General features: G+C 39.1%; 1 protein-coding gene across 6 annotated transcripts in view; it reads right to left on the bottom strand.

The window, feature by feature from the left end:
• TLN2 (talin 2) overlaps window positions 1-24,787 on the bottom strand; it is a 209,946-nt gene that overhangs the window by 11,585 nt on the left and 173,574 nt on the right. For all 6 annotated transcript variants that reach the window (XR_012996198.1, XM_076348381.1, XM_076348382.1 and 3 more), the window contains 5 exons: window positions 22,900-23,085; window positions 17,464-17,571; window positions 13,548-13,653; window positions 9,634-9,758; window positions 2,639-2,764 (listed from right to left, as the gene is read on the bottom strand). Coding sequence is in view for 5 of the 6 variants with exons in the window: in XM_076348381.1 (XP_076204496.1) it covers window positions 2,639-2,764; window positions 9,634-9,758; window positions 13,548-13,653; window positions 17,464-17,571; window positions 22,900-23,085 (651 nt within the window). In the remaining variant the exon portion in view is untranslated. The remainder of the gene's footprint in view (window positions 1-2,638; window positions 2,765-9,633; window positions 9,759-13,547; window positions 13,654-17,463; window positions 17,572-22,899; window positions 23,086-24,787) is intronic.

The following is a 24,787-nucleotide window of genomic DNA, read 5'->3' as shown; positions in this document are numbered from 1 at the left end:
GAAACTTGTTGTATTTTAAAAGAAATGGAAACATGGATTTGTGCATAATGAGGATCCCAGGGATCGGAATCGAATCCTTATGTGTAGCATCAACATAAACAGACGATGTGCTCTCTCATAGCTATGGTGACACCATTTGTATAACTGAGAAAACAGTTATACAAAAGAATACATTAGGTCCCTGAATTCTTTAGGTTTCAAGGTTTTCTTGCCTAATCATCCCCAGAAAACATATTTTAAGTAGACCACAGATGCAGAAGTCTAGTTAGCGGTGTCTGAATTTTGCGTGTGTGTGCATGCATGAGTGAGTGAATAGGGGGGTGGTGTGGAAGAAGACAGATCAGATCCAACTTCCCAGACTTCATCTATACTGCAGAAATGGAAACGGTTGCCTAACATCAAATTAATTCTTTTATAACAATTCCACAGGGGAAAGTAGTTTCACTTAAAATTCCTTTAGCAAACTCTTCAACTACAATATTGCACCAATTTGCCCTGTAAGATACTTTCACAGCCTTTACCAACCAATGTCGGAAATTTATTTGGGACAAGAACGTGCCCAGTTCGCACACATCTATGCAGTTGGGTAAGGATTTCCCACCGCCTCCGTACCAAATAAAAAGGTCAGTGAGGAATCTAAGCCAATAGCCAGTACCATTTACTGTTCAGTACTGAAGTAGTGGATGTGGAGCAGATCAAACTTGTCCTTCCCGCCTACATGCCAGCCACGCTTTTCTGGGAGGAGTCCATACCACATACCTCAGAAGGTTTCTTACAAAAGCAAAACATTTCCCCCAATATCAAGAACAAAATCTTCCCACCAGGCAGGTTGGAGCCATTCACTGTGGGCAAGAATTTGGTCAGTCATTTTAGAAGCCAGCTTCCTGTACTTCTGGCTGACCTGGAGATACAGGCTACCACAGCAGTCAGAGGATACGCCATAGTAACAATTACCTAAGCAATAGTAATTAGTAAAGAAAGAAGAGAAGGAAAACAGGTTAGGACTTCATTATTTCAGAAGTATCTTAATGGCTTTATTTATTTGTGAGAAGTATCATGAGAGGACGTGCCACAAATAATTCTGAAGTTTGATGTTTCATTAAATTTTGATTTTGGTTGGGATTCGTTTCTTCCCTTAAAGACCACAGTATTATTTGCAGATCCTCCAAGCAGGCAAGAAACTATCAGTAAAAGCCATTCGCTGCAAAAATTCCTGATCTTTCAGCAAGTTACTATAGAAGAGTGACGGATAAAGCAAAATGGCTAAATTCAGTAAAGCAGGCTGAACGGATCTGCTAATGTGGCACTATATTTGACAGGTGTGCTTTTATTAGAACAGCAAGCTACAGCTTTCCTCAAACAGACAGATTAAAGTGGTTTTAGCAATTATCTGAACTTGGATGGAATAGGATGCAAGTGCTGTTAGCCTCAATCTGAAAGACACAAACAGAAATATATCTGTGGGAGCAAAGAAGCCAAAACTACCTCAGGGAGATTCAGGGCTGGTACCAGGACAGAAATACATTCTGTATTATTCTGTATAACTTTACAGTGGTGGTGGTGAGGAAAGTAAAGCAAGCTGTATGTCATAATGGAACTCAATAAGAACAGGTCTTATCACATAAAAGCAGACTGCACAATAATCTAAGCTAAGCAGGTAAGTCAAAATTCTCATTTTTTGTACCGTCTCCACAGCCAGATTTCAATGGGTATTAATAATATCTTGTTTTATGCATTATTGATAACTTCCATAGCTACAGCTTATGGTGGGTCATTTCAAACAGTTACATCACTATTGTTCTGAAACAAGCGCTCTGTGCTCCTGCTGGAACTAAAAGCACAAACTCCCCAGGAATCCTAGCTGAAGTAGCCAGTATAGCGCTTTTGTGACACGATCCGTGACACAGCCTGCTCAGAATAAAGAATTAAATGAAATTGGAAACCATAAGTATACAACAACAATGATCCTATAACAAATTGTTCTCACAAGCAACATATCTGTTTGGTGTTCAAATTTTAAGTTTCAAAGTATATTAACTGGGGAAAAAAAAAAAACGGTGATGGATATGAAATGAATTATGAAGACCTCAATCCCGACCAGACCAAAAGGACGACGCGTGTTATAAGCACTCTTTCTGTTGGTCCCAACAATAATTACAAGCACGTCCACTTAAATGTACTGAATTTGCATGCAGGCCTGTGTCCCCATTGAATCAGACAACAAAACATTGAGGGCACAATTAGTGAGGCCCTTTGCTATTCTGGTCCAGAGCGGTATTGTATACTGTGACATTTGTTTTTGTATCCCCAAGCTGTCTTGTGGGACTATACATTACTAGCTTGAATCGCAGATCTTCACGAAATTAAAAAACCCCACAAACACAAAAACTCCCCACAGCTGAAACATCTGAAGAGCCAAACACTTGATTACACTTGCGAGGTTTAAATAAACATAACTGTGGTTTTTTTAAAAAGAACCAGGTCTGGGCCATGTATTGTGATGAGCAATGAAAAGATTTACATTTTCATTAGTCATTCTCAAGCTCCTTTCCTACTGTTTTGACAGAGAACAGTTAAGAGACGAGATTTAATTTTGATGCTTCCCCCCCTACTGTTTCTACTTGTCCTGTTTACCCACCTTTCCCTGTGCCACCAGTTCTCTCTGGGCTGCTGAAGCTGACTTCACAAGGGCACTGGTAGCAGCTGCAATGGATTTAGCTGCTTCCAGGATCTGTTCTTCGAAATCCAGAGTCTCATCTGCTTGCTATAACCAAGAAAGAACAATGTCACACGTTATTCACCTGAAAGCAGTTGTATTTTCAAGATTGAGGACATGCACAAAGTGAGACAAGAAGATTTTGGAACGCGTCAATAAATTCAGTAAGATCTACAACATCATTTTCTGCAAAGGAGTTTCATGTGGACTAAAGCTGGGAGTCAGCATAAGTGAATTTAAATATTACGTTGCCCTTGTGGCTGCTCATACGTGAAACTGAGTATCACACAAGATACTTAAAGAATTGCCTTCAACTTTCTACTACATTACCTCCACTAGGGCTACTCAAAACTACATTCAGAAAAGTGCAGGTCTGAAAGAAATTCTTGTTTTTCCATATCAAGATTATCTTTGTAGTGCTATAATACCGGCTTCCGGGATTGCTAAACTAGGTAGAGCATTTTCTAAATACTTCGACTTAAAGCATTAAAAAAGAACAGTGACAAATGTATATTGTCTGATTCGCCTGTACTAAGAAATGTAAGAGAGACACCAAGCAAGTGCATAGATTTAACAGCTTTTGGTGAGAGCTGTCATTTCACAGAGAACAGCATTGTGAAGCAGTCCAGCTTAGTCATCTTGGAGATATGAAGTTCCAAAGGTCTGTCTGGAACACTTCAGTCATCCAAATGTGTCTTTCAACAAGCATGTGCAAATAGAGAGATCAGCTGTTCCTAATGAGGTTTCTTGCTATTTAAAATGCAAATCTATTGTTCCATAAAACAACAACTTCCCTAACTTTCTAATCATTTAAACAAATACTGAAAACATTTATCCATTTAAGCACACTTACTAGCTTCTGAACAGTTAACAAACTAGAGATAAATGGTTATTGTTATTTTAGACAGAACCAGGCCTGGGCCATGTATTCTGATTGTTTTTTACACAAAATAAACCAACAGAATGTATTTTGTTTGTGATCAAATCACAAGACTACCAGAGTCCAATGCAGTATGACCAGTAGGGCTACTGGATACAATACCAGAACAGACCACCTTGTGAGAGATGAGGCTTTTGAAATACAGGTGTCTTCCAACTTACGCAACCACAGCATTCTTTTGTCAAATAACTAACTTTAGGAACACCAGCTAAGTGGGCTTTGAGTTAGACAACTGGGCACTTCATTTGCAAGTCTAAGCACATCCATCTAAATTTAAGTCAGGTTTAGTTCTCCTGTTACTGCAATCTGATGAAATAGTAGTCAATTATAAAATAATAAAAGATAATTATGAGTAATTACAAATCATTACAAAATGGCACATCAAGCAGTGCTCAGTCCTACAGCACTTCACATAACTGCCACGTAACTAAAACAAAGTCCAGGAGATGAAACCGTAGCATCCATAGACACCAGAAAAACTGAATGATCTGAAAATAAAAACTGATGTGTAGATGAAGTTGTTTGGCGCTTTGAAGTTGTTCATATCCTTTAGGAAAAGCCACCTAATTCAAGGAAAAGTATTTGTCTTGCCTTGCTATTAGGCTAATCCCATCAACTGAAGCATATGTCTTTGTAATAAGAGCATAAGAAATTGCTTTGTAAAGTGAGCGAGTCACATTCCACATGAATTTTTGGCAATGCTTGCAATGTAACATCATGACCATTATTATATCTAACTGGTAATCCCGTTGGTCCTGAATTTATGCAACAGGCCTCAACTCTTCTTTACAAAACTCTTATTTCAATCACGACATCACAAAACCAAAGTGACTAAATGGAATTCAGTATAGTCACTATCAGATTTCTTTTCATTATTAAAATAGATGCATTGTTGACTTTGACTTAAATTGACTAAAGACTTAAACTGAAATATCAACAAAAGCACCACTGGATGATAGTCAATTTAACAGACTGTTAACTGCACTTTTACTTTTGTCCAAGGCTCCCTGCTACTGAGTTTTTAAATTTTCATTTCCAATGTAACAAAATATATTATGTGTATTATTCTTTATATGTCAGCATTGTCAGGAATTCAAACTTAAGCAAGTGAGCATTTCAGTATCTGCTTATTTATTATAAAGGTGGTGTCACTCTTTCGTAAAGTTTAATAAAATGCCCATGGCCATACTTTGATCTATTTGGCAGCTGTGTATGTGCCGAGATGGTATTCAATTTGTGAAAAACCAGCCACCAAAAAGAGGCTGAAGAAAAGTAATTCTTTGAACTCAGTTCAGCGTAGTGAGTGGACTAAGTATTGCACATAAATGCTAAACAAAAATGACTACTTTCAAAGGGAATGCAGAGAAATCAAATCTTGCATTACTGAGAATGCTATTGTACAATGGCTGGATTAACTTCCACCGTGGAGCAGCAGGTGGTCAGCAGGAAAACAGACAGCTAAACCTTAGTATCTCATCAGATAACAGATTTCCCCCCTGCCCCGCGTACCAAATGAATTTCTTTCCAATTATATTGAAATCTGGGGAGTGGGGAGAAGAAACCACACCCCCAGTTTCTCAAACTTCCAAATCCTGCATTTCCTGTCATCTCACAACTTCTTTTATTTCTGGAAAAAAAGAAAAAAGTTTTCTATTGACAGCTGATCCCTTCTGTGGAGAATTTATTTTTGAAGCAGCCTTACACAGCACTCAAACTGTGGAACTTCTGTTGAGTTTTCATCTTTTCTAACAAATCCTTGTTTTCTAGTCCTTCCCTGCAGTTTTCCCTTCAGCATTCTCAGGTACGACATCTAAGGGCTGGATACTCATGTTTGAAATGGGGAAGTAGGCACAATGCTCAGTCAGCGCTGTGGGTATGTTTACCTGCCTGTACTCTCCAAAGAGCATTCCTTCGCAATAAGGACATGTAGCAGTCCAAGGCTGAACACAGCAAAATGCCCTACAAGAGAAGTAATTCTTCCACCCATTCCCATTATTAAAAAGTATGTCCTGAACTGTCTTAAGTTCACACTCATCAACAGTACCCTCACAACATGTGTCAGTTCACAGCCTTCACGAACAGTTAGGAGCAATGATGCGATACATGGCAGAAAATTTCACCTTGTAAGATTTTAGTTACTTGAGAGGGCTACTTGGGTTTCCTTAGAAAACCAGATCTATGAGACAAGTGATTAGCTTCTTCCTCAAGTAGCCCCCATGAAGATCAGCATCTCTTTTTCCACAAGCTTAAACTAATAAGCTGTTACTGACTACGTAGGGGTATAAATGGATTGGAAAATGAAGTCACCAGAACAGACAAACCAAAATTATTAGGCTAGCTACAAAGTCTGTAGCATGAAATATCCTGAAAATGTTGATTGCACCATTAAAAAAAAAATAATTTGAGATGGTTTTGTACTGTATTTTAACCAGTTTTCTATAGAATCTCCATTATTAGGGGTAGCATAAATGAAGTCAGGGTGAATAGGAGAACAAATGAGCCCCCAATCTCATTGCTAAGCAGTATAAAAAAATTACAAAAGACAAACCATTTTATTTTGAAGCAGCTCTCATCTTCTATTTCATAAAGAGAAAACCAATATGGTAAGTTACTGCACTGAGCCATGGAAAACACAATAACCATTTCAGTGAAAGTCAGTTCTTGGCACAGCTGCTGCTCACTGTCATAAAAGGCCCTACACAACTTAAAAGTCCCTCCAAGAGCAACTCTACTGATAAAGGAGCCCTTCATGTATATATTTTAAATCAGATTAGGTTAGGAATCTGCAGGAAGTCTTCTAAACCTGCTTGTGAGTGAATGTACTCCTTCATATTGCCTTCTACTATGTTAAAACCCCCGGAGACAGGGCAGGACACTGTAGGAATATGTTTGATATATAGTTGGATTAAATAACAACCTAATATATCAAACATATCACACAGAGTCCTGCAGAAAAAGGCATCCAGGTTTGATTCATCTTGGGAAAAAAAAAAAAAGGACAAACTGCTGAAAGCTAACAGCAGGGAACTCTTATTGACTACTAAAGACACTTGTGTTTGAAGGCATAAGCCGGCCCAGAAGCATGAAGAGCATACCAACAGAATAGGGTAGGTACAGCAATGCTCTCTGCTGTTGTACCTCATCTACTGCACCTTCTTCCTTAAAAGTGTTCTTTTTCCAGTATTAGTGAAGCATGTACTTTTTATTAGACAAAATGTTTTTCTTCTTCAAAAAATGACTAATTCTGGGGGGTTGTTATTTTACAGCCGGTGGCATATTTGCATAACAGGAGGACTATGTGGCTGCATTGCAAGACACCTGACCCTCCAAAAATGGAAAACAGAAAAAAAGTCCACACTCAGGAAAAACGTAATTGTATTTAAAGGAAATAATATGATAGCCAAAACTTGCTTAGTAAACAATAAAGATCTCATTGCTTCACAGATCATTCTCCACCTTGAACACTGCAATGAGAATACTGAGCAGGTTTTGTGTTACGGGGAGGAGTAACAACACCTACTTAGGAGAGTCCTCAAAGTGCTTGCAAGATACAAGCTCAGAAGACAGACAGATATTAACAGGGTATCAATGGGGCAGTGGACTAGCGGACTAAGCATTTTAGGAGCACATTCACCAGCAGCCAAACGACCAGGATTTAAAGCAAACAGAATATGCATCATACAATAAAACATGGGCAGCAGTTAGCAGGTCTGTGTCTTATTAGAGATTGTTCTCTGGGATCAGGTGACTCCCAGTAGTGGAAAATGAAGACATCTCATGCTATTGGTCTCAGTCTAAGACATCAAGGGGGTATGATAGGTGCAAAAATATGAAGAGAAAACAAGGAAAAGAAGAATTAGAAAAATCCAAAAGTATAAAAAAAATTAAGATAGTGGAACAAATAAGAAAAACCCTACCGTCAACTATTGATTTTTTTCTTTAGAGGTAATAGACAAACTGGAACACACAAAGATGAAAATTTCAAGCCTAAATCAAATGACTCCCACTCCCTGCCGCAATAACAGAAGCTTACCCAAAAACAGAGAATCAGCCACCAATTAATAATGATGAAGACGATGGATTTCCTGCAGGCAGATTATTCTAAAATTACCAACTAAGGACTTCCCCGCAAGTTCACTTGATGATTACTGTTAACCAAAGCAGGATATTGGTCTAGCTGGACCAGCAGTCCGTCCCATTGCAGAAGATAGCTACTATTCCTGCATTTCATAGACTAAGCATAAGAAAAATCAATTGTATCAACCCCCTTACCTAGTCTAGGCATTCACACTACAACACTATGTATGTTGTCAAAGACGAGCATCCGAAAGACAGAGCCTGTTCAAAGCAGGAAATCCTACTCTGGGAGGATACAAGCTACAAGTCTTCAGCAGAAAAAGTGGTATTTGAGCCACTCTGATCTTCCTAGTACCTTCGATGTGTATTACAATCCATATTGTGAAAGGGATTAACATCTAAAAAAGGATGTAAAGGCTGTTTAAATCCCAAATTAAACAAACAGTTGGATATGAATTTTAGTTTCAGAAAATGACAAATAAACAGACCAATAAATCACAGGCAGACTGGATACTCAAATTAACATGTTAAATGAGGAGCAGGTGTGAGATCTGTATTCACTGGGAAATTACAATGACCCTGGAGTGGCTTAGATGTTGGAAGGAAACTGCTCCATGGTTACTAGGCAACACACATATGCTATTGTGCAGTGATTGTATAGAAAAGGTGATGGAGGACTCTTCCTCTTCTCGGACTCAGCCTGTGTCCTCTGCTCTGCAGAATCTCATTATAAAGGACCATTTTTCTTTATAAACAAAATGGATGTACTTGTTAAAAAATGCAGGACAAAGAGCATTTCTTTTTCATGAGCTAATTTATTCCCATCACTAAGCAGGGGGGGTGGGTGGGTGGGAAGTCCTCAAAGAGTGAAGCTACCAAGAACTATTTCATCTGATGTTCCTGAATGACAAAATACCACCCTGCACTGAAAACAATCATCCAACACTGAATGTTCTTGAGGCCCTGCTTTTTTTTCTCATTAGCTTTACTTAGAAAACAGGTTTGCACCTACAAAGCAGCATAAACAGGGAAACAGTCCTTTTCTGAGGTCAATTACACAACCAAAGCATGATTTTCATTTTAAAGAGATGCAATTCTAGGCAACATGGTAATTTCTTCTAAAACCTGCCTGTTATTGCACACTAGGCAAAAGGTACCAATTCTCTGTGATCCAGTCTTGTGAGCTGTGCATACAACCATAAGTAACAGCAGTTTCATATATTCCCTATGTACCACGCATGAAAATAGTTGGCTTAATTTTATGTAATATATTCAGAGACACGTTTGAAATGACCTGGCAACATGCAACACTACTTGCTTTCATAATGAACTGTAATTTATTTTCCTTCAGGAAAATTACATTGAAATGGTCATACCACATATCTGATTTGATACTGAAGCAGCTACTCTTTTAGCATGGCATAAAATGCTATGTTGTTAATCTTAGAAAATCCTGAAGGTCTTTCGCATTCTGCTGAACCCCTTCTGTGTTGCTGCTGCTTTCTCCTGCTATACTACATACATTCAGATGAGAACAAAGGGTCTTCAAAGGAAAGCAAGTGAGAATGACTTTTCACGTCAGTAAAATGTGTTTGGAAACATAAAAGTAAATAATCAACAGTAATGATACTGTAACTCTTAAAAACATTTCTAACATTTGGCTTTTCTTCCTTTGCTTGCTCACGGCTGGCGCTTGACTCACTCCCTGAAAAGCATCTTTTTACCCTCTTCCTTCAGGGGTAAGTCCCATCCAGTGCAGTGCCTAGTGGCACTGAGACTGATGCAAGGTTTGATTGTTTATACCATTATCATGGACAGTAACAAAGTATACACCAATATGTGGGCTATATGCATCTTCTGCTTTATTAACTTCAAAGAAACAATGGGGATGGACACTCACCTTTGGCTTGGCTCTTGGTTTCAGCTGCTCTAACTTCTTTGCTGCAGCCTCAATTGATGCTGCAGCCCCTAGTAGCTCTGTCTCTGCGATGACTGTTGGGTCTTCTGGATCCACCCACTCTGTCCCTGAAATTAATGGAGATGAAGACAATAACTTCAGTGCCACTGTGAGCTGCCATTCAAACAGGGTGATTTACAATCACACTTCAAGTGTCAAATACAGAATGCACATCGTAGAAAGCTGATTTTAGTACCATAGTGGCATAAAAACACTGTAGTTTATGCCACTGAGAACAAAATGTAAGTCAGAGTGAAAAAAGTATTTAGCAGGATTATTCTGTTATGAAAGTAAATTAATTAAGAACTGTGTAAGCAAAGCAGCTTCAAAAAGGGATACTGTCCATACTGGGAACAAAACTAGCTGTCACTCAAATTTCATTTATCAGAGCTCTTACTAAGATGGTTTCTAACTTGACCAAGTTGTAAGGTACATTGAGAAGTCTGAGAGAATGATAAAGAGGACATGTTATAGACAACAGAATCATCCACAGCACACTTTTCAGTCTGTTTTTTGGCAGTGGTTAGAGATGAAGCTAATATTGACTGAAGAAAGCACGCTTTTGGCTATGTGTTTCTAACAGCAACGTAGAGAAGGCCAAAGCAGTTTCTGTAACATATCCAAAGGTCAACTTTTTTTTTTTTTGGTTGAGTTTTTGGCATTCTCTTGGCTCGAAGAAATTTTGTAGGTCCACAAAATGAGTACTTGGCTGGAGGTGATCTCAGATTTTTAGAAGTTCTCAGTGCATTATTATTCTCAATTTCATAACATTATTCTGTGGATGACAAGATTCAGAAAGCATCCATATTCTGGATTGAGGGAAGCAATGAAACAGCCAAAAGGAAAATCAGACAGAGAGAGAAAAGGAAACCAGAAAGAGAACTTCTAAGTTCCTAACTCTAAGGGCAAGGGGAGGAAGTGGCGTCACAGATGGAAACAGAAAAGGATGGGAAACAGTGTACACCAGGCAAAGGAAGACTAAGCTAGAATGAAAAAAACAAAAGAAAAAATCTCTCAAGGCCTTGTTAAACTGACTGAAACTGGATTAGAAAGTTTGGGTGAACCTAATATTAAAATATCAACTGAAACATTAATCGTTATTAAGGAAGAGCGACTGGGGAGAAGGATACTGGCACTTGCATCAGGAATAGCATAACCCACGTCTGATACATCAAACATCAAATGAAATAACCTTGAATGCTTATGGATCAACATTGCACCAGCTACAGAATGAGGCAGTTTCTGCTATGGATGACCAAATTACAGGATAATACAAAATGGCTGGCTCCTATTTATGATCACAGAGTCATAGAATTGTTTAGGTTGGAAAAGACCTTTAAGATCATCAAGTCCAACCATTAACCTAGCACTGCCAAGTTCACCACTAAACCGTGTCCCTAAGTGCCACATCTACATGTCCTTTAAATACCTCCAGGGATGGGGACTCAACCACTTCCCTGGGCAGCCTGGTCCAATGCTTGACAACCCTTTCAGTGAAGAAATTTTTCCTCATGTCCAATCTAAACCTCCCCTGGCGCAACTTGAGGCCATTTCCTCTCGTCCTATCACTAGTTACTTGGGAGAAGAGACCGACCCCCACCTCGCTACAACCTCCTTTCAGGTGGTTGTAGAGAGCGATGAGGTCTCCCCTCAGCCTCCTTTTCTCCAGGCTAAACAACCCCAGTTCCCTCAGCCGCTCCTCATCAGACTTGTTCTCCAGACCCCTCACCAGCCTCGTTGCCCTTCTCTGGACACGCTCCAGCACCTCGACATCCTTCTTGTAGTGAGGGGCCCAAAACTGAACACAGTATTCGAGGTGCGGCCTCACCAGTGCCGAGTACAGGGGCACGATCACTTCCCTACTCCTGCTGGCCACACTATTTCTGATACAAATGATGTGCTGGGAGAGAACTGAAGTACATGGTACTGTAATCCTAGTGAGCTACATTTCATGCTGCTAATCCCTGTATAGTATGTATGTATTTTATATCAAATATCAAAACATTACCAAAGACAATTTCTCAGCTCAAATGGTGTACAAGATGAAGGAATTCTATATTAAAACCTAATATTGGCAGATAAGCAGGGAAAAAAATATTTTTGATATGGGTAGCATGTATAAACACAGTCAAAACCAAACTTGTAAAATGTAGCAGTTCCTCTTCAAAAAAAGACATTTCACAAAGGTGAAAACATTTACATGCTAAATTGGTTAGGAGACAGAATTTTATCATGTGTCTATAAATGAAAATTAGGAATGAAAATTGGGAATGGTTAAAAAACATTTTACTTTCCACAAAAGTTTCTAAAGTGTATAAAAAAAATCCCCTACAGGCAGTAAGTGAAAAAAGAAATAAAAAGTAAATTTTTATGTTAATGAATATGAATTAAAGTGTAAAAACTACTGGAAATGAATAAACGTCTCCAAAGATGAGGACAATAAAAAGATTTTTAAAAAGCATTTAGGGAATAGAAAAATTCTGATATTGCCTTGGCTTGTTAGCAAATGAAAATGGAAATTTCGAAACATAAGAAAGAGTGCAGAAAAGGCTGAAGAACTCAATAAATTTACCTGATCAGGAAAAAAGCATAATGTAGATCATTGTTATATGAAACAGAGTAACTATATTAAGACATAGAGGGAAAAAACCCATCAGAAAATAATAAGGGATTCTCATATATGAAAAGTGTTTAGTCAGGATTCTTTTCCAAGGAATGTGTACTGATAAAAGCAGGAAATAACCGAGGAAAACCTGCAGCGTATATTACTCAGAATATGAGAAAAATGAGTATAGTGTTCTCTGGCCAAGCTTAGGAAAGAATGATTGAACAAATACGAATTTACTAGAAGCCTTTGTTGGGGGGGGCAGAATTAAAAAAAGCGATTACAATGCTTTATTCAAAATATTTTACTGTAGCGTTCTATTACCTATGAGATTAGAATGCTCATATGCCTTTCTGATGGCTGTGAAGATTTCTTTAGACTAAAGTTTGCAGTAAATGTGGTAGTAGATGTGCTTCAGCAGTAGTGGTCTAATATTTAATAACACCACCCTTAATATGTATTAATCTCATTTAAAATGTAGAATGTTAGAACTGTTGTCCTATGAGTTCGCATGCATCACTGGATAAAAATTTTACTAAGGAAGTCAGTATCTGAGAAAAATATCACTGATCTGTTATAAGAACAGTGAACTTCTGCTAAGCAATGGAATTCATTGCTTATTTGAGTGCTAAATTTATATTTGTCCACAAGTTGTTCAATTCTAAGAGTTCAGGAAATCATCCAGACCACAGTTTTCTTAAGTCTCATTGTTTCATTAACATACTTTGTCAGACAGAGGACTGTAAGCACTAATTGACATCATTGCTAGAGGCTGAGTATTAATTCAGTAAGGTGACGGTATCCCCTTTTATTTGAAGTTGGAAAGCAACTATCACTGCAAAGCAAAGGACTTATTTTGACTGAACAAACATGAGTGTAAGGACAGGAACCAGCCATCCAATTACAATTCAGCCACCAGTTCAAGAAGAGTGATACTGTATTTTGTTTTCTGCTACTGTGGCTCGAGTGCTCTTCTTCATGGTTCCATCTTCAAAGGCCACATGATTTACAGATGACTTATGACAGATCATATGAAGTGGAAGAGGGTCAAATAGACATGTTTACCAACACTGTGAACACGTGAATACCAGCAGGGAAATTAAAAGAATGGAAGTAGGTGGTACCAAGACACCTAGAACATACTAAAAGGGTTTTTGTTAGTTTTTGGTTTTGTTTTAAAGTACAAAAATGACAGATCATCATCTCTGGAGTAAAAAGCACACTGTACTGGTAGCCAGGCTGCCCAACTCACCTTTCATTGCTTCTGCTGATTGGATGAGCTCTGTAACAGCACCAGCAACCCGCTTGGAGAAAGAGGCCAACTGATGCTTTAGTTCTGGAGTCGTTTTTTGAAGGATCTAGAGAAAAAGGTAAAATGTAATAATGCATATTAGTAAGGATTCCAGAGAACGCTGGAACATTCCCAAGGCACGCTAATGAAAGATTTATTTTATACAGCAATCGTCTGAGAGAAAACATGAGTCCAGTGAGAGAAATACAATTGCCAATGAATCACTAGGAGCAAAGGTTTGCACTGCAACATCTGATGCATACTAGGAAAGTGGCACTGCCTTACATTTCTACAGGAACTGACGATATCATCTGGAAGTTCTCAGTGCTAAAACTAGGACAGAATTCACCGAAACAGAGGTGCATGTGTGACTATGTGGGAGGAACACACAGCTTTAGCACTCCATTCTCAGATATTATAGTCGTTATACTTACGCATCAGGCTAAGTCTTTCTAAACTGCTGGAGAGGAGCTAATTTTCTAGTATTAACAAACTGGTTGGTCACTATTTCTAAGAAATAGAATTACAGAGTTCTGCAAGCTAGCGCTAGTTGCCTGTTCTAGAAAAAATCAGCAATGGTGAACACAATGGAAATGCCAATCCTGGCAAGACCCTTAAATAGAAGGGAAAGAAAGACAGCTCTGAACTGAATTTGCATCAAGTATTAAACTGTGCTTCTTCAAATGGAAAACAATCAGACATTCAGACAGCGAAGTTGAATTCTTCCCCTGAACAGGAACATTTGCATTTTTAATTACCATACTGTAAGGAGAAAAAGATTAAGTTCTGGAAATTCACGTACACTCAAAAACTACTTCTGAGAGGAGAGTGACAGATATATAGAGCGATTTAAGAGCTAAACAAGAGGTTGTCTGAAAAGTCACATTCAGGTGTGCATTTTCTTAATGTTTTCAAAAACTCCCCCGCAAAGCAGCTCCGAAAACTAGGCACACATTGAAAATACAGTCTATCTTTTTGTAAGCATGTTTCCCATTTCGCAGTCAAAGGCCTAACCCCTTACTTTGACAGAACTAAACTAAACTGAATTGTTTTCTTAACTTGGCCTGGTGAGAACTCTGCCACACGAGGAATTCTCTCTCTCTGGAACTGCCATGTCAATGTATGGGTGGACTGGTCTCCTGCTTCCTAAGGATGATCTTTAGTCAAGTAGTTTCCATAGTAAACAGAAGTACATGAATCCTCAATAGCTAAACAATCTGCAATGCTAACAAAATGTAACACCACAGTTATAACCAAGGTTTATAGACTGCATAATCCCTTAGCATGGCAGAAATTTAGCACTGAGCATCTCAAGGGTTATCTTCCCACAGAAGCAAAAATGTCCAAAAACACACAAATGTGGTCAGGACTATAGCAAAGAATGACATTTTCTGCTCCAGCAACTGTGACACTAGTGCTACCTATGACAGCGGTGACAATGTTGGAACGGAACAAATGGAGGCAAATTTTAAAATTAGGTGGTTTACAAACTGCATTGTTTTAAAGCCAATTTAGAACTCACAGCAGATTCTCATCCCCTGCAGAGTCATGTACAGGCATGGCATGAGAACAACAACAAAAGCTTCAGACTTCCCCTCAACTCAGCATGCATCAATACTGACCGAGGTGGAGCATATGAATATGTAGGAGGGCAGGTCAGTCTTTAACCTTGCTAAGAATACAACTTCCAAGTTGTTTTATACGAATTTGTGCATGCCCAACAGCTTTAATTAGTGTGTTCCCGCACCCTACCTCTAGGTAGGTGATTAGAGGAATATTCCTTTGAGCAATCAAGTCAGTTTTGTGCCGCTTGCACAATGCAACCTCTGCACAAGTCAATACACTGGCTTAAGATAGATATTGCATCTGACGACTCTTGCACCTAAAAAGTATCATCTTCAAAGAAATATGGCTGCTGAATAGTACTCCTTGGCATCCCTGTGTTGAGACACCCATGCAATCACCCCTAGCCTGACTACTAAGGGCATGACTGAACTTACTAACAATCGTATCACAAGGTGCCATGTGGACTAAATGGAGATTTCTAATCTGAGATGATCTGCATTTCTGCAGGTTATAAATTAAATGAGATTGTAGACCTAGGGGTTCTAAACTACCAGAGTAACAGGGATCAGGAAGCAACAGGATTGTCTGACATTGAAACCATCTTGCTATCATTTTCTTTTATCTGAGCAAGACAAATCTGAGCTAGGACATTAATTTAGCAAGATTGTGTATGGCAGAACAGCTCAGGTAACCACAGAACAAGCAAACAAATCACTTCGATTACAGCTAGACTGTGTCTCTGCCACAACTCCCAAGAGTTAGAAGTCAGGGGAAAGAGGGCAAAAGTCCCTAGAGCAAAAAGTCTGTCATTTACTTGGTTCAATGCTCCTCCAAAAGTGATCTTTTTTCCATCTACTTTCCAGATCCTGTTTACATTTATGGAGCACAGCATGAGTGTATTACGTGTGTATGCGACTAGTTCTAGACAGACTTCAGCAAAGAGTCAAGATGAAGTTACCATTCCATACATCTTTTTTTCCATGCAGGCATTATGTTCTTCAATTGTGGTTGTAGTCTGGGTCAGAGTCAGTTTTCTAAGGCAGCAAACATCGAAGGGGGGGGAATTTTCTTACGGCTTTAGGGCCCTGAATGTAAAGCAGCTTAAGGTAAGAAAGGCCTGTTCCACTTCATTGGAGGAACAGGCCTTTCTTACCTTAAGCCTCTTTACTTAAGCAGACAGAGAAAAATAAAATGAGCAAAAATTGACTCAAGTCTTTGGTCTGTTCTGCCATATAGTTTGAAACAAGTACTATGACTGAGTTCGGGAGACCAAATCTGAAAAACTCCCCAAAGTACTTCTAAACTAAAAATGGATCACACGTCTAATGCTAAATTACTTACTGCTATGCAGCTCTAGGAATTACATTAACAAGTTCAATCTTTCTTGAACTATTTTCCCTGCTAGTGGCAAGCATAACTGTGACTTTACTTCTATGTTATGTATATTTCAGCGAGTTGATGCAAATGATTAGACATGCTGTATTCTCAGCAGTAAAGCTGACTTGGATTTGCTAATCTGCAGTTAGTGGCTGCAAATTTCAGTTTCAGAGACTTTAATATGTCAGCTTAAAGCCACTTAAAAGAAATCTCTGGGTGTCCATGAAAATGATTGCTAATTTAAGACACCTTCAGAAACTTCAATATCTCACAAATGTTAGTTCAAACACACATTATTGCTTCCTAAAAATGTAACAGGAACAGAAGAACAATATATTATGTGATAATTATGTATGGTCAAGAAAAGCCAACTGACAGCAGGATTCACGAGTTTGGATTTGAGTGGAGAAGTTTTATGCAGAGCTTTGGGGGTGTCATGTCTGACATGAGTTGGTGAGCTCTTTGTGAGGCAGTGCTGGCTTGGGGTTTGGGGATGGCATTGAGTAGGTGCCTCTTATTTTCCCGGAATCAGGACTGCAAAAGGCATGTAAAAGTGCTTTCATAAAGATTATGTAACCTCTTTGGTCTGGAGGACAGGAGCGTGCCTAATATGTCTAATGCTCATAGTGGGCTTAAAAGAGTGCTGAAGTGTTTTATTTTAATTTCTTTGTCAGGGACCGTTTTTAGGTCAGGACCTGTACTGCCTCCAGATCTGATCCAGAATTCAGTCCCATTTAAGTACTTCCAGTCTTCCTTTTGCCTCACAGTTTGAGCTGAAGTACTGAGTTTACTTTAGCTTGCTTTTCCTGAATAACAGGAAAAAAAACCTGTTCATAATCTTGTGACAAACTGATGACACGTTTTTATCAGCAGCTACTATAGAAAGAGGTCAGAGAGATTATTCTTTTTGGAAGGGATCCAGACAACTCCTTACCAGGAGAACATGTTCCAGGAGTTCCAAGTATCCCAGGGTACATTCTGTTCCAAAGCGCAGGGCTCTCTCTCGAACTTCTTCGCTCACATCTGGGTGATATGATGCTTGCTGAGGAGGCAAAACAACATTAGTACCCCAAAACTGCTCCCACAAGAGGAGGTCAACACAGAGAAGATAGAGGAAAGAGAAGGGAAGAGATTTTTCGTAATGTGCAAATGACATTTGAGCTTGAGGGCCAGCCATTTCTGTTGTAAAGGTGTAAGCAAACTGTGCTTGAAGAGCAGCAGAGCTCCAGTTCTGAGAATGGCATTAGGAATACTTTTCCTTGTATCAGCACATCCTCCTGTCTGGGTGTGCATGTGCAGTCTTTCTTAAGTGTCCTTCCTTAGGTATTGTCAGCAGTAGGACTACTTCCTTCTGCCAGTTGAGAACAAATAGAGAAACCCTTGAAGAACCATCTGAAGATACAAGAGGATTTATGATTTCTTCTAATGAAGATATATCACTTGGAAAACACCTTGGGGCTGGAATGGGCTCTTGGGTTGTGTATATACTGTTCTACAGTGCAAAGATTATGCTATTGTGGCTCTTCTTTTTTACTAATACCAACAAAAATAAAAATTCTGTACTTTTGCCACCCACAAATGGCCGTTTACATCTTACAGGTTAGAAATATGCTAAAACCATTTTTTAATTGTAAGCCTGTAGAGCCTCCCATCAAGGAATGAAAGCAGAAATGGCCATCTGGTTTAGAGACCAAAGCCCTGGGCTGGCCCCAGAAGACTTTGGGCCAATCAGAGGTCAACCACCAGCCCAGTGGGCGGGTCAAATGTGGCCGTCTCACTTGTCCTTCTCTGTTCTGCAAGATAAAGATAATAGTTTGTTCCTTATAGAAAGCTTTGCAAACGGCAGATGAAAAGTGCTATGGAAGTGCCAGGATATCGTTATTCTACATGAGAGACAAAACCCAAACCAACCAACCCACCCCAAAAAAGCATTAGCTGTTTTTTGTTATCTGGTAACACATTGTAAGTAAAAGCTTATTAATGGCTTTAGCTTGACATAGGGATTTAAGACAGCAACAGGCAGTCCTGGAACCATCTGTTTAAATACAGAGAAGAGCAGCAGGGTCAGTTTGACTTCTTAAGGATTTCCACTAAGTATAATGTCTGACATAAGCCTGACTAATTCAACCATTTTATATTTAATAAAAAGTGAAAACTGCAGCCAATTCAAGCCTTGTATTTTCTAAAATAAACTTCTAGGGAACTTTTTTACTGAACAGAAGTGCTAGTTGTTGACAAGTGAAACTTCCTAAAAAAAATCTTAAAAATTCGCATTTCCTCTTACAGAACAGCTCCTTCCACCCCTGCAGCCTCATATCTTCCACTGGGACGGGGGATTATCTTGCTGCTCACTCATTTTGAGCCCTTCCTGCAACCCTCAACATCTCAAGCAAGCGCTGTTGTCAGCTGGGCCTGGAGCTGGTCTATGGGCTCCCTCTGCCGGGAAGTTCATCAGCAGAGCACAAAAATGGCTCTCATTAGCAACCTTCATCTCTTCATCTTGTCAACAAATAATCTGAAGGGAAAGGAGATGGGAGGAAGCAGGGTAGGATTTTCCCCATCTTCAGCATACCTCAAACAAGCTCCAGAAGCCCAAAAAATCCAGAACAGCTTATTTTTCATTTTCAAATAGGGCAGAAGGATGCCCCAGTGTTTCATATGAATACATTGTAAGCACCCTAATATGCCTCTTCTGCACTTAAATTTTATTGTTACACATGCAATTAGAGCAAACATCTGTAGGAGAGAAATATAAACTTCCTTTTATGCTTTGCATACGTAGTCAAGACTGATAGCAGAATATTTTGGGAGCATTTTTAAGATTCAATGAGTCTTAAAACAAACCATATACTTCCCAGCAGACTAAAGAGGTGATAAAATCATTTTAGGAAGACATTTTTGCAACCCAGAAACATCCCAACAGAAATCTCACTACACCAGTTAGGACTCACAACAGAAATGTTTACTTCTCCAGACTTGCACAGAAAGCCTGCCGAAGCATCTCAAACTGAAACATGTGTCCGAAGAACCAGAATACACATTTATTTCCTCAGGTTGAGGCTTCTCTTCACTATCAGCCCGCATTTTCTCTTTCAAAACAGTAAGGCAGCAAGCACTACTTGACTCTAGCACTACAACTTCTAGCCCGTCAGCACTGATGAATAACTCGGAGGTAAAATGTACTGAGATAGTCAGAGTCAAAAAATCAGTGCTGTTTGAAGGAACCTGGAGAATTCATGTAGTCAACCTCCTGCCTAAAGCTGGGTCAACATTAAATTCAGACCAGATCACTTAGGTCTTTGAAAACCTCCAAAGATGGAGATTTCATATCCTCTTTAGGCCCCTGTCCCAATGCTTAATTATCCCTACAGTGGAATAATTGGAAGTTCCTATGTTTCAATTTTTGACCATTGTGTTTCGTCCCCCTGCCATGCACCTCATGTAAATAGCCCGACACTGCCCCCTCTCAGCAATCTCCTGGTAGGTTTTAGAGGGCTGCTGTGAGGTCCCCCCAAAGCCATCTCTTCTCCAGGCTGAACAGGCAGTTCTTCAGCATCTCCTCACAGGGCCTGTGCTCCAGCCCCAGCCGTCCGGGTGGGCTCTGCTGAGCTGGCTCCAGTTTAATCAGTGCCTTTCTTCTTTTGGGGAGCCCAAAACTGGACACAGTATTCTAGATGCAGTGCAATAAGTGCTGAGAAAAGGTGAATAATCGTTTCCCTCAATCTACTGGCTATGTAACGATCTAAGTCATTACTCACTTCAATTATTTTCTATGCTTTTGATGGACCTTTCATACCTGTTTCCTTTCCAACAGCAATCATTAGAAATAGTGATATTACGCACAGGTTACTTACTGCACAGTCATTATTTTATACGAATAGGTAATAAAGACAGAAATTGTTATTACCTTAGGGCCTGCTCTAACCTTCAGTAAATGTAATTACAGTGTTTCCACTGACTTTAATGAAAGTTGTTTTGGTTCATTGTATCCTGCAGTAATCAACCTCATTGTCTTTTGAAATGACATCTACTTATAAGCATAGAGTTAGTAAGGAGCACTGTAAATTCACGTAGAGCAGAACAAGCACAAGCATATATATAACTGCTAATAAGTCGAATCCCTTATACTACTTGCCTTAGGCAGCTGGCAACGAAACAGAACTTTAAATTTAAATTCCTGACACCAGGGAAGTCTGAGTTATGTTCTATACAATTCTACCATAGATCATACACACTCAGTTTTGTCTTAGCCCAAAGGACATCAAAATCTGATTATTTGTCGGCGCTTATTGTACAGACTAGCTTAATCACACTGGAAACCCCGCCAGTATTTGTCAAATACCACAAAAAACAAGTTGCACTGCATTGCACAGCTTTTACAGCACAGTGAGGCTAAGACTGCTGGTTCCTACCCCTAAAATTCAAGGGATGTGGCTTATCATGGAAATGCCATGTACAGTAATCGATTTGTAGAAATTAATGGCATACGATTTCTAAGTCTCTGAGCAAAATTTGTAGAAACGGGATTTTCTAAATAAAGTCTGGTACAAACTGTGTATTTAAAAGCTTTGTTAAATGACATGGCTATTTTGTCATACATTTTAGATAGTGCATAAAATTAGTATACCTGGAGACTTTTATTCCTGTTTGCCCAATAAACCGCCCTTGATTTTAGGAAAGCTAGACAAGATAAAACTAGATCTTACTCCTTGTCAGTGTATCATTACAGGTAAGTAAAATGATTCCCAGCCATTTTCCTTCTGTAGATTGCTTTCTTTGTGAAGGTAATTCCCTGGGAGACCACGAACGCTCTTCCAGCATCCCTGACCTCCACTGTGCAGTTTGCAGGAAAGTTTCATCCTGTCGGCTGCTTGCAGTGCAGGAACTCCGAAACCATTAAATTAACTGGGAGCAAATGTAAACATAAAAAGATGAATGTTCATAATTAAATGTTCAAAATTACGTATCGGGCTGTATATTGTGTATGTGAGTGTGTTTATAACAGTTCTGGAAACAGAGGATTCTGTTCCTGAGAATTTGCTGCCTGTTTGGAGAGATCGAAACAAAAATGTGTCTGCACTAGCCACTTCCAAATGACAAAGGATGTTTAGTGCGCCTCAGCATCTGAATTCATGCCTGAATTGATTTGTCAGAACGTTGCACAACTGTGAACTGTTCTTAGCCTCCCTTCGAAGTTTCAATTAACTGGATTGTACCTGAGACATATTAGGCTATGGTAGTTCTCATGTAAGCAGCACAGTTGTTTAATTTTCCCGTGCAAATTAGAGCTGCTTTGTTTTGTTGACCTTCTGAGTTTATGAAATGGAGAGGACAGAATCAAAATTTGAAGCACGCAAAGTGGTCAAGAACTGTCAGACACTAAAAACCCTGTCAGAAAACTAAGTCAAAATAAAAAGTTTCATTCAATGGTTTTGTATAAATCCAGTTCTAAGTTATATTAGAACTTGCACTTTTGCACAAGGATCATTTTAAAAACAAAATAAACCCTTCCACCTGGGCAGTATTAGGCTAAAAATTGATCTGGGACTGACACAGGCAGTTAGAATTTGACCAAATACTGAAAATCAGACACTTCACAGGGAGCACCATTATTTTACTATCATCTTCCATACATGTAAAGGCAAAAATAAATAAATATAATTTACAGGCAAAGGCACTTTTGTGTTACTACTGAGGACCAAAAGGAATGAGATGTTTATAATCCCTTTTTTTAATTTATGCCTAGATCATTTTTATCATCAGAACAAAGCCAAATGGCTTAATAGCCATTTAATGACACATACTTTCCCCCAGTTTTGCAGGTTAGTTTTTGAAAGTTGTCTAGCTCAAGCAAGTGTAGAAAACAGGGTACCAATATTTTTAGTGCAAAGGCAAAACACATTTTTGAAAAGCACAGAAGAAATTGAGCAAACAGACAGGTTTGGTTAGGGGGGAAAGGATTACTAAAAATAGACCTGAGTGATTCCTTTCACCGTTCCTTTCACTGTTCCTAGAAATATTGAAATCATATTTGTGACCATAGGATTATTCGTATATTCTACTACTTGCACAGATTGTTTGTCTTCCAGTTTAATAGGAGACTGAAAACTAGGAAATTTCAGGTCAAATAAAACTTCTCATTTTCACAAAAAGAAAATAGGCAATATTAGTGCTGCTTCTTTTTTTGTGCATAGCACAGAAAATCCATTCTGAGAGACATTCTCTTAAAATTATCATAACCATTAACTTTCTCATCTGAAAAGCAGAGCATTAATACAAAGAAACTGAACAGAAACTGTAACATTCAAGGGATTTAGAGGCACACAAAAACCAAAAAAATTCCGTCTTAGGCAAGGAAGTGAATCTTTACCTTACAAGCTGTTAGCATGTCAGCTACTGCTTTGCGGCTCAGATTTGCTGTAGCAATCACATCCTCCTGTCTGCATGAGTTCCCAGCTGCAACAGCTTTGGCAGTTGCCATGGTGATTCCTTTCGTCATCCGGATTGATTCTTCAGGTGATGATGTCTTTTCTGGAACCTCGCTTGACTGAAACACCTAAAAGTGAAAGCAGAAGGAAAGCCTGATACCATTCAAGTCAAAGCAGAACAACCGTGAGAAAGAGACAGCAACTGGAAGCAGCCTTTGAAAAGCAGGAAATTAGAAACATATTTGGAGCACTCGAATATCATTTGTGCTTGTCACGAGCCTGGTCCTGATAAGCCTGCTCACCTACAGACAGCAGAGAGAAACAATAAGCTGAGGGAAGCATACCGAAAAAGGTTAACCCATTCATGTCATCTGCCATTTAACTACCTGGATGACAGTGTGTTACAGACAGCTGTTCAGAGTGTTACAGGATCAAAAGAATTACTATTCCTTTAATTATATTCTTTTTTTATCCTGACTGCTGCTTAGGCTGGTCTACTCACATGAGGACATCCTTCCCCTGCAAAGGCTGGGCCCTAGAAGCCCTTGTTGATAGCACAGTGCAGGACAGACTGAGAGCATCACTAAAATATTCAAATGTATCTTAAAAAAGTGGAGGTGGAGCGTTGTCTCTTACGCTATACTTAGTCTCCCTTCGAAACCTAAAGAGAAAATTTTGCAGGGTGAATCGTGTGAAGATAGTTCAAATTATCTGGCAGTACACAATACTCTCATGAATACTGGAATACATGAACTGTGGTAAGATGTAGGTAGTAAGAGCTGGGTAACCTTACTTTTATCTTATATTTCCTTTTCCCAAGATTTAGTCTGTATTTGCTTACCATTCTTTTACTGTGCAGGGGCAATTCGGAGTGCACAATTAATCAGGAGAGGTTTCTTGACTACACACAGTGCAACCTAAGCAGGCTAGTGGTTACAGAATGCAAATGTCTGGACAAAAAAGAGCCTGGTCTATCCCATGCTCCCGGTTCATCAGTTTTTCACTTTCTCGCTCCAGAAATGGAAGTGATGTTAAAAAATGAAGTCTAGTTAAATATCTGAAGGACATCCCTCAATGTTGCTCAGATTCAGTCCCCTGGAGTTCCAAGTCAAGCTCGACGCATTTTCTTGAGCACATACGTGCCATCCTCAGTTCCTCTCGACCCTCTCCTAGTACTCTACTTTTCTCCCCATGAAAGAGATGACACCACCACCACCACAGACCCATTCCTTAGCAATGCTGACAAAAGGAAAAGCAAAAGGAGGAAAATTTCAAAGAGATACCAACCAGACTGAGAAAGCAGATGTGATAATGCACAACACTTAGCCAGGCCTTCATGAGCATACACAACAGTAACATGCACTAGATATTGTACAGAACATTCCTGATCAGGTACTGAATCAGGAGTTTTTACCACTGCAGACACTGTATGAATTCCCAACAACTATAAACAGATATTAAAAAAAAAAAAAAAATTAAAAAAAAAACAAACCAAGAGTTATTTCTTCATTACAACAACACTGCTCACACAATGAAAAATAGATGTTTTATGGAGAGCACTTGACAAGGCAAAAGTGTGCCAGTGCAGTTACAGTGTAAGAATTGCTAATCCACAGACTATACAACAAAATATTTTCTGCTGAAGACTGTGTCTATAGGTTTTTTTTATAGAAATGGTCTGTAAGTAAAGGAAGGAAAAAATCAGGCTTCTTCACAAACACACAGGTATTAATTTATGTCACTGACTAGTGTACTAGTAAAAAAAATAACTGAAAGCTGCAGCTGGAGGCTGTACTTTTATATCTTAAAGAGGAAGTAAAACAGTTGTCA

Source organism: Aptenodytes patagonicus, chromosome 10 (genome assembly GCF_965638725.1).
Source record: "Aptenodytes patagonicus chromosome 10, bAptPat1.pri.cur, whole genome shotgun sequence".
NCBI classification, from domain to species: domain Eukaryota; kingdom Metazoa; phylum Chordata; class Aves; order Sphenisciformes; family Spheniscidae; genus Aptenodytes; species Aptenodytes patagonicus.
The sequence above is the reverse complement of the archived record's forward strand: the minus strand, read 5'-3'. Positions and strand labels throughout refer to the sequence as shown.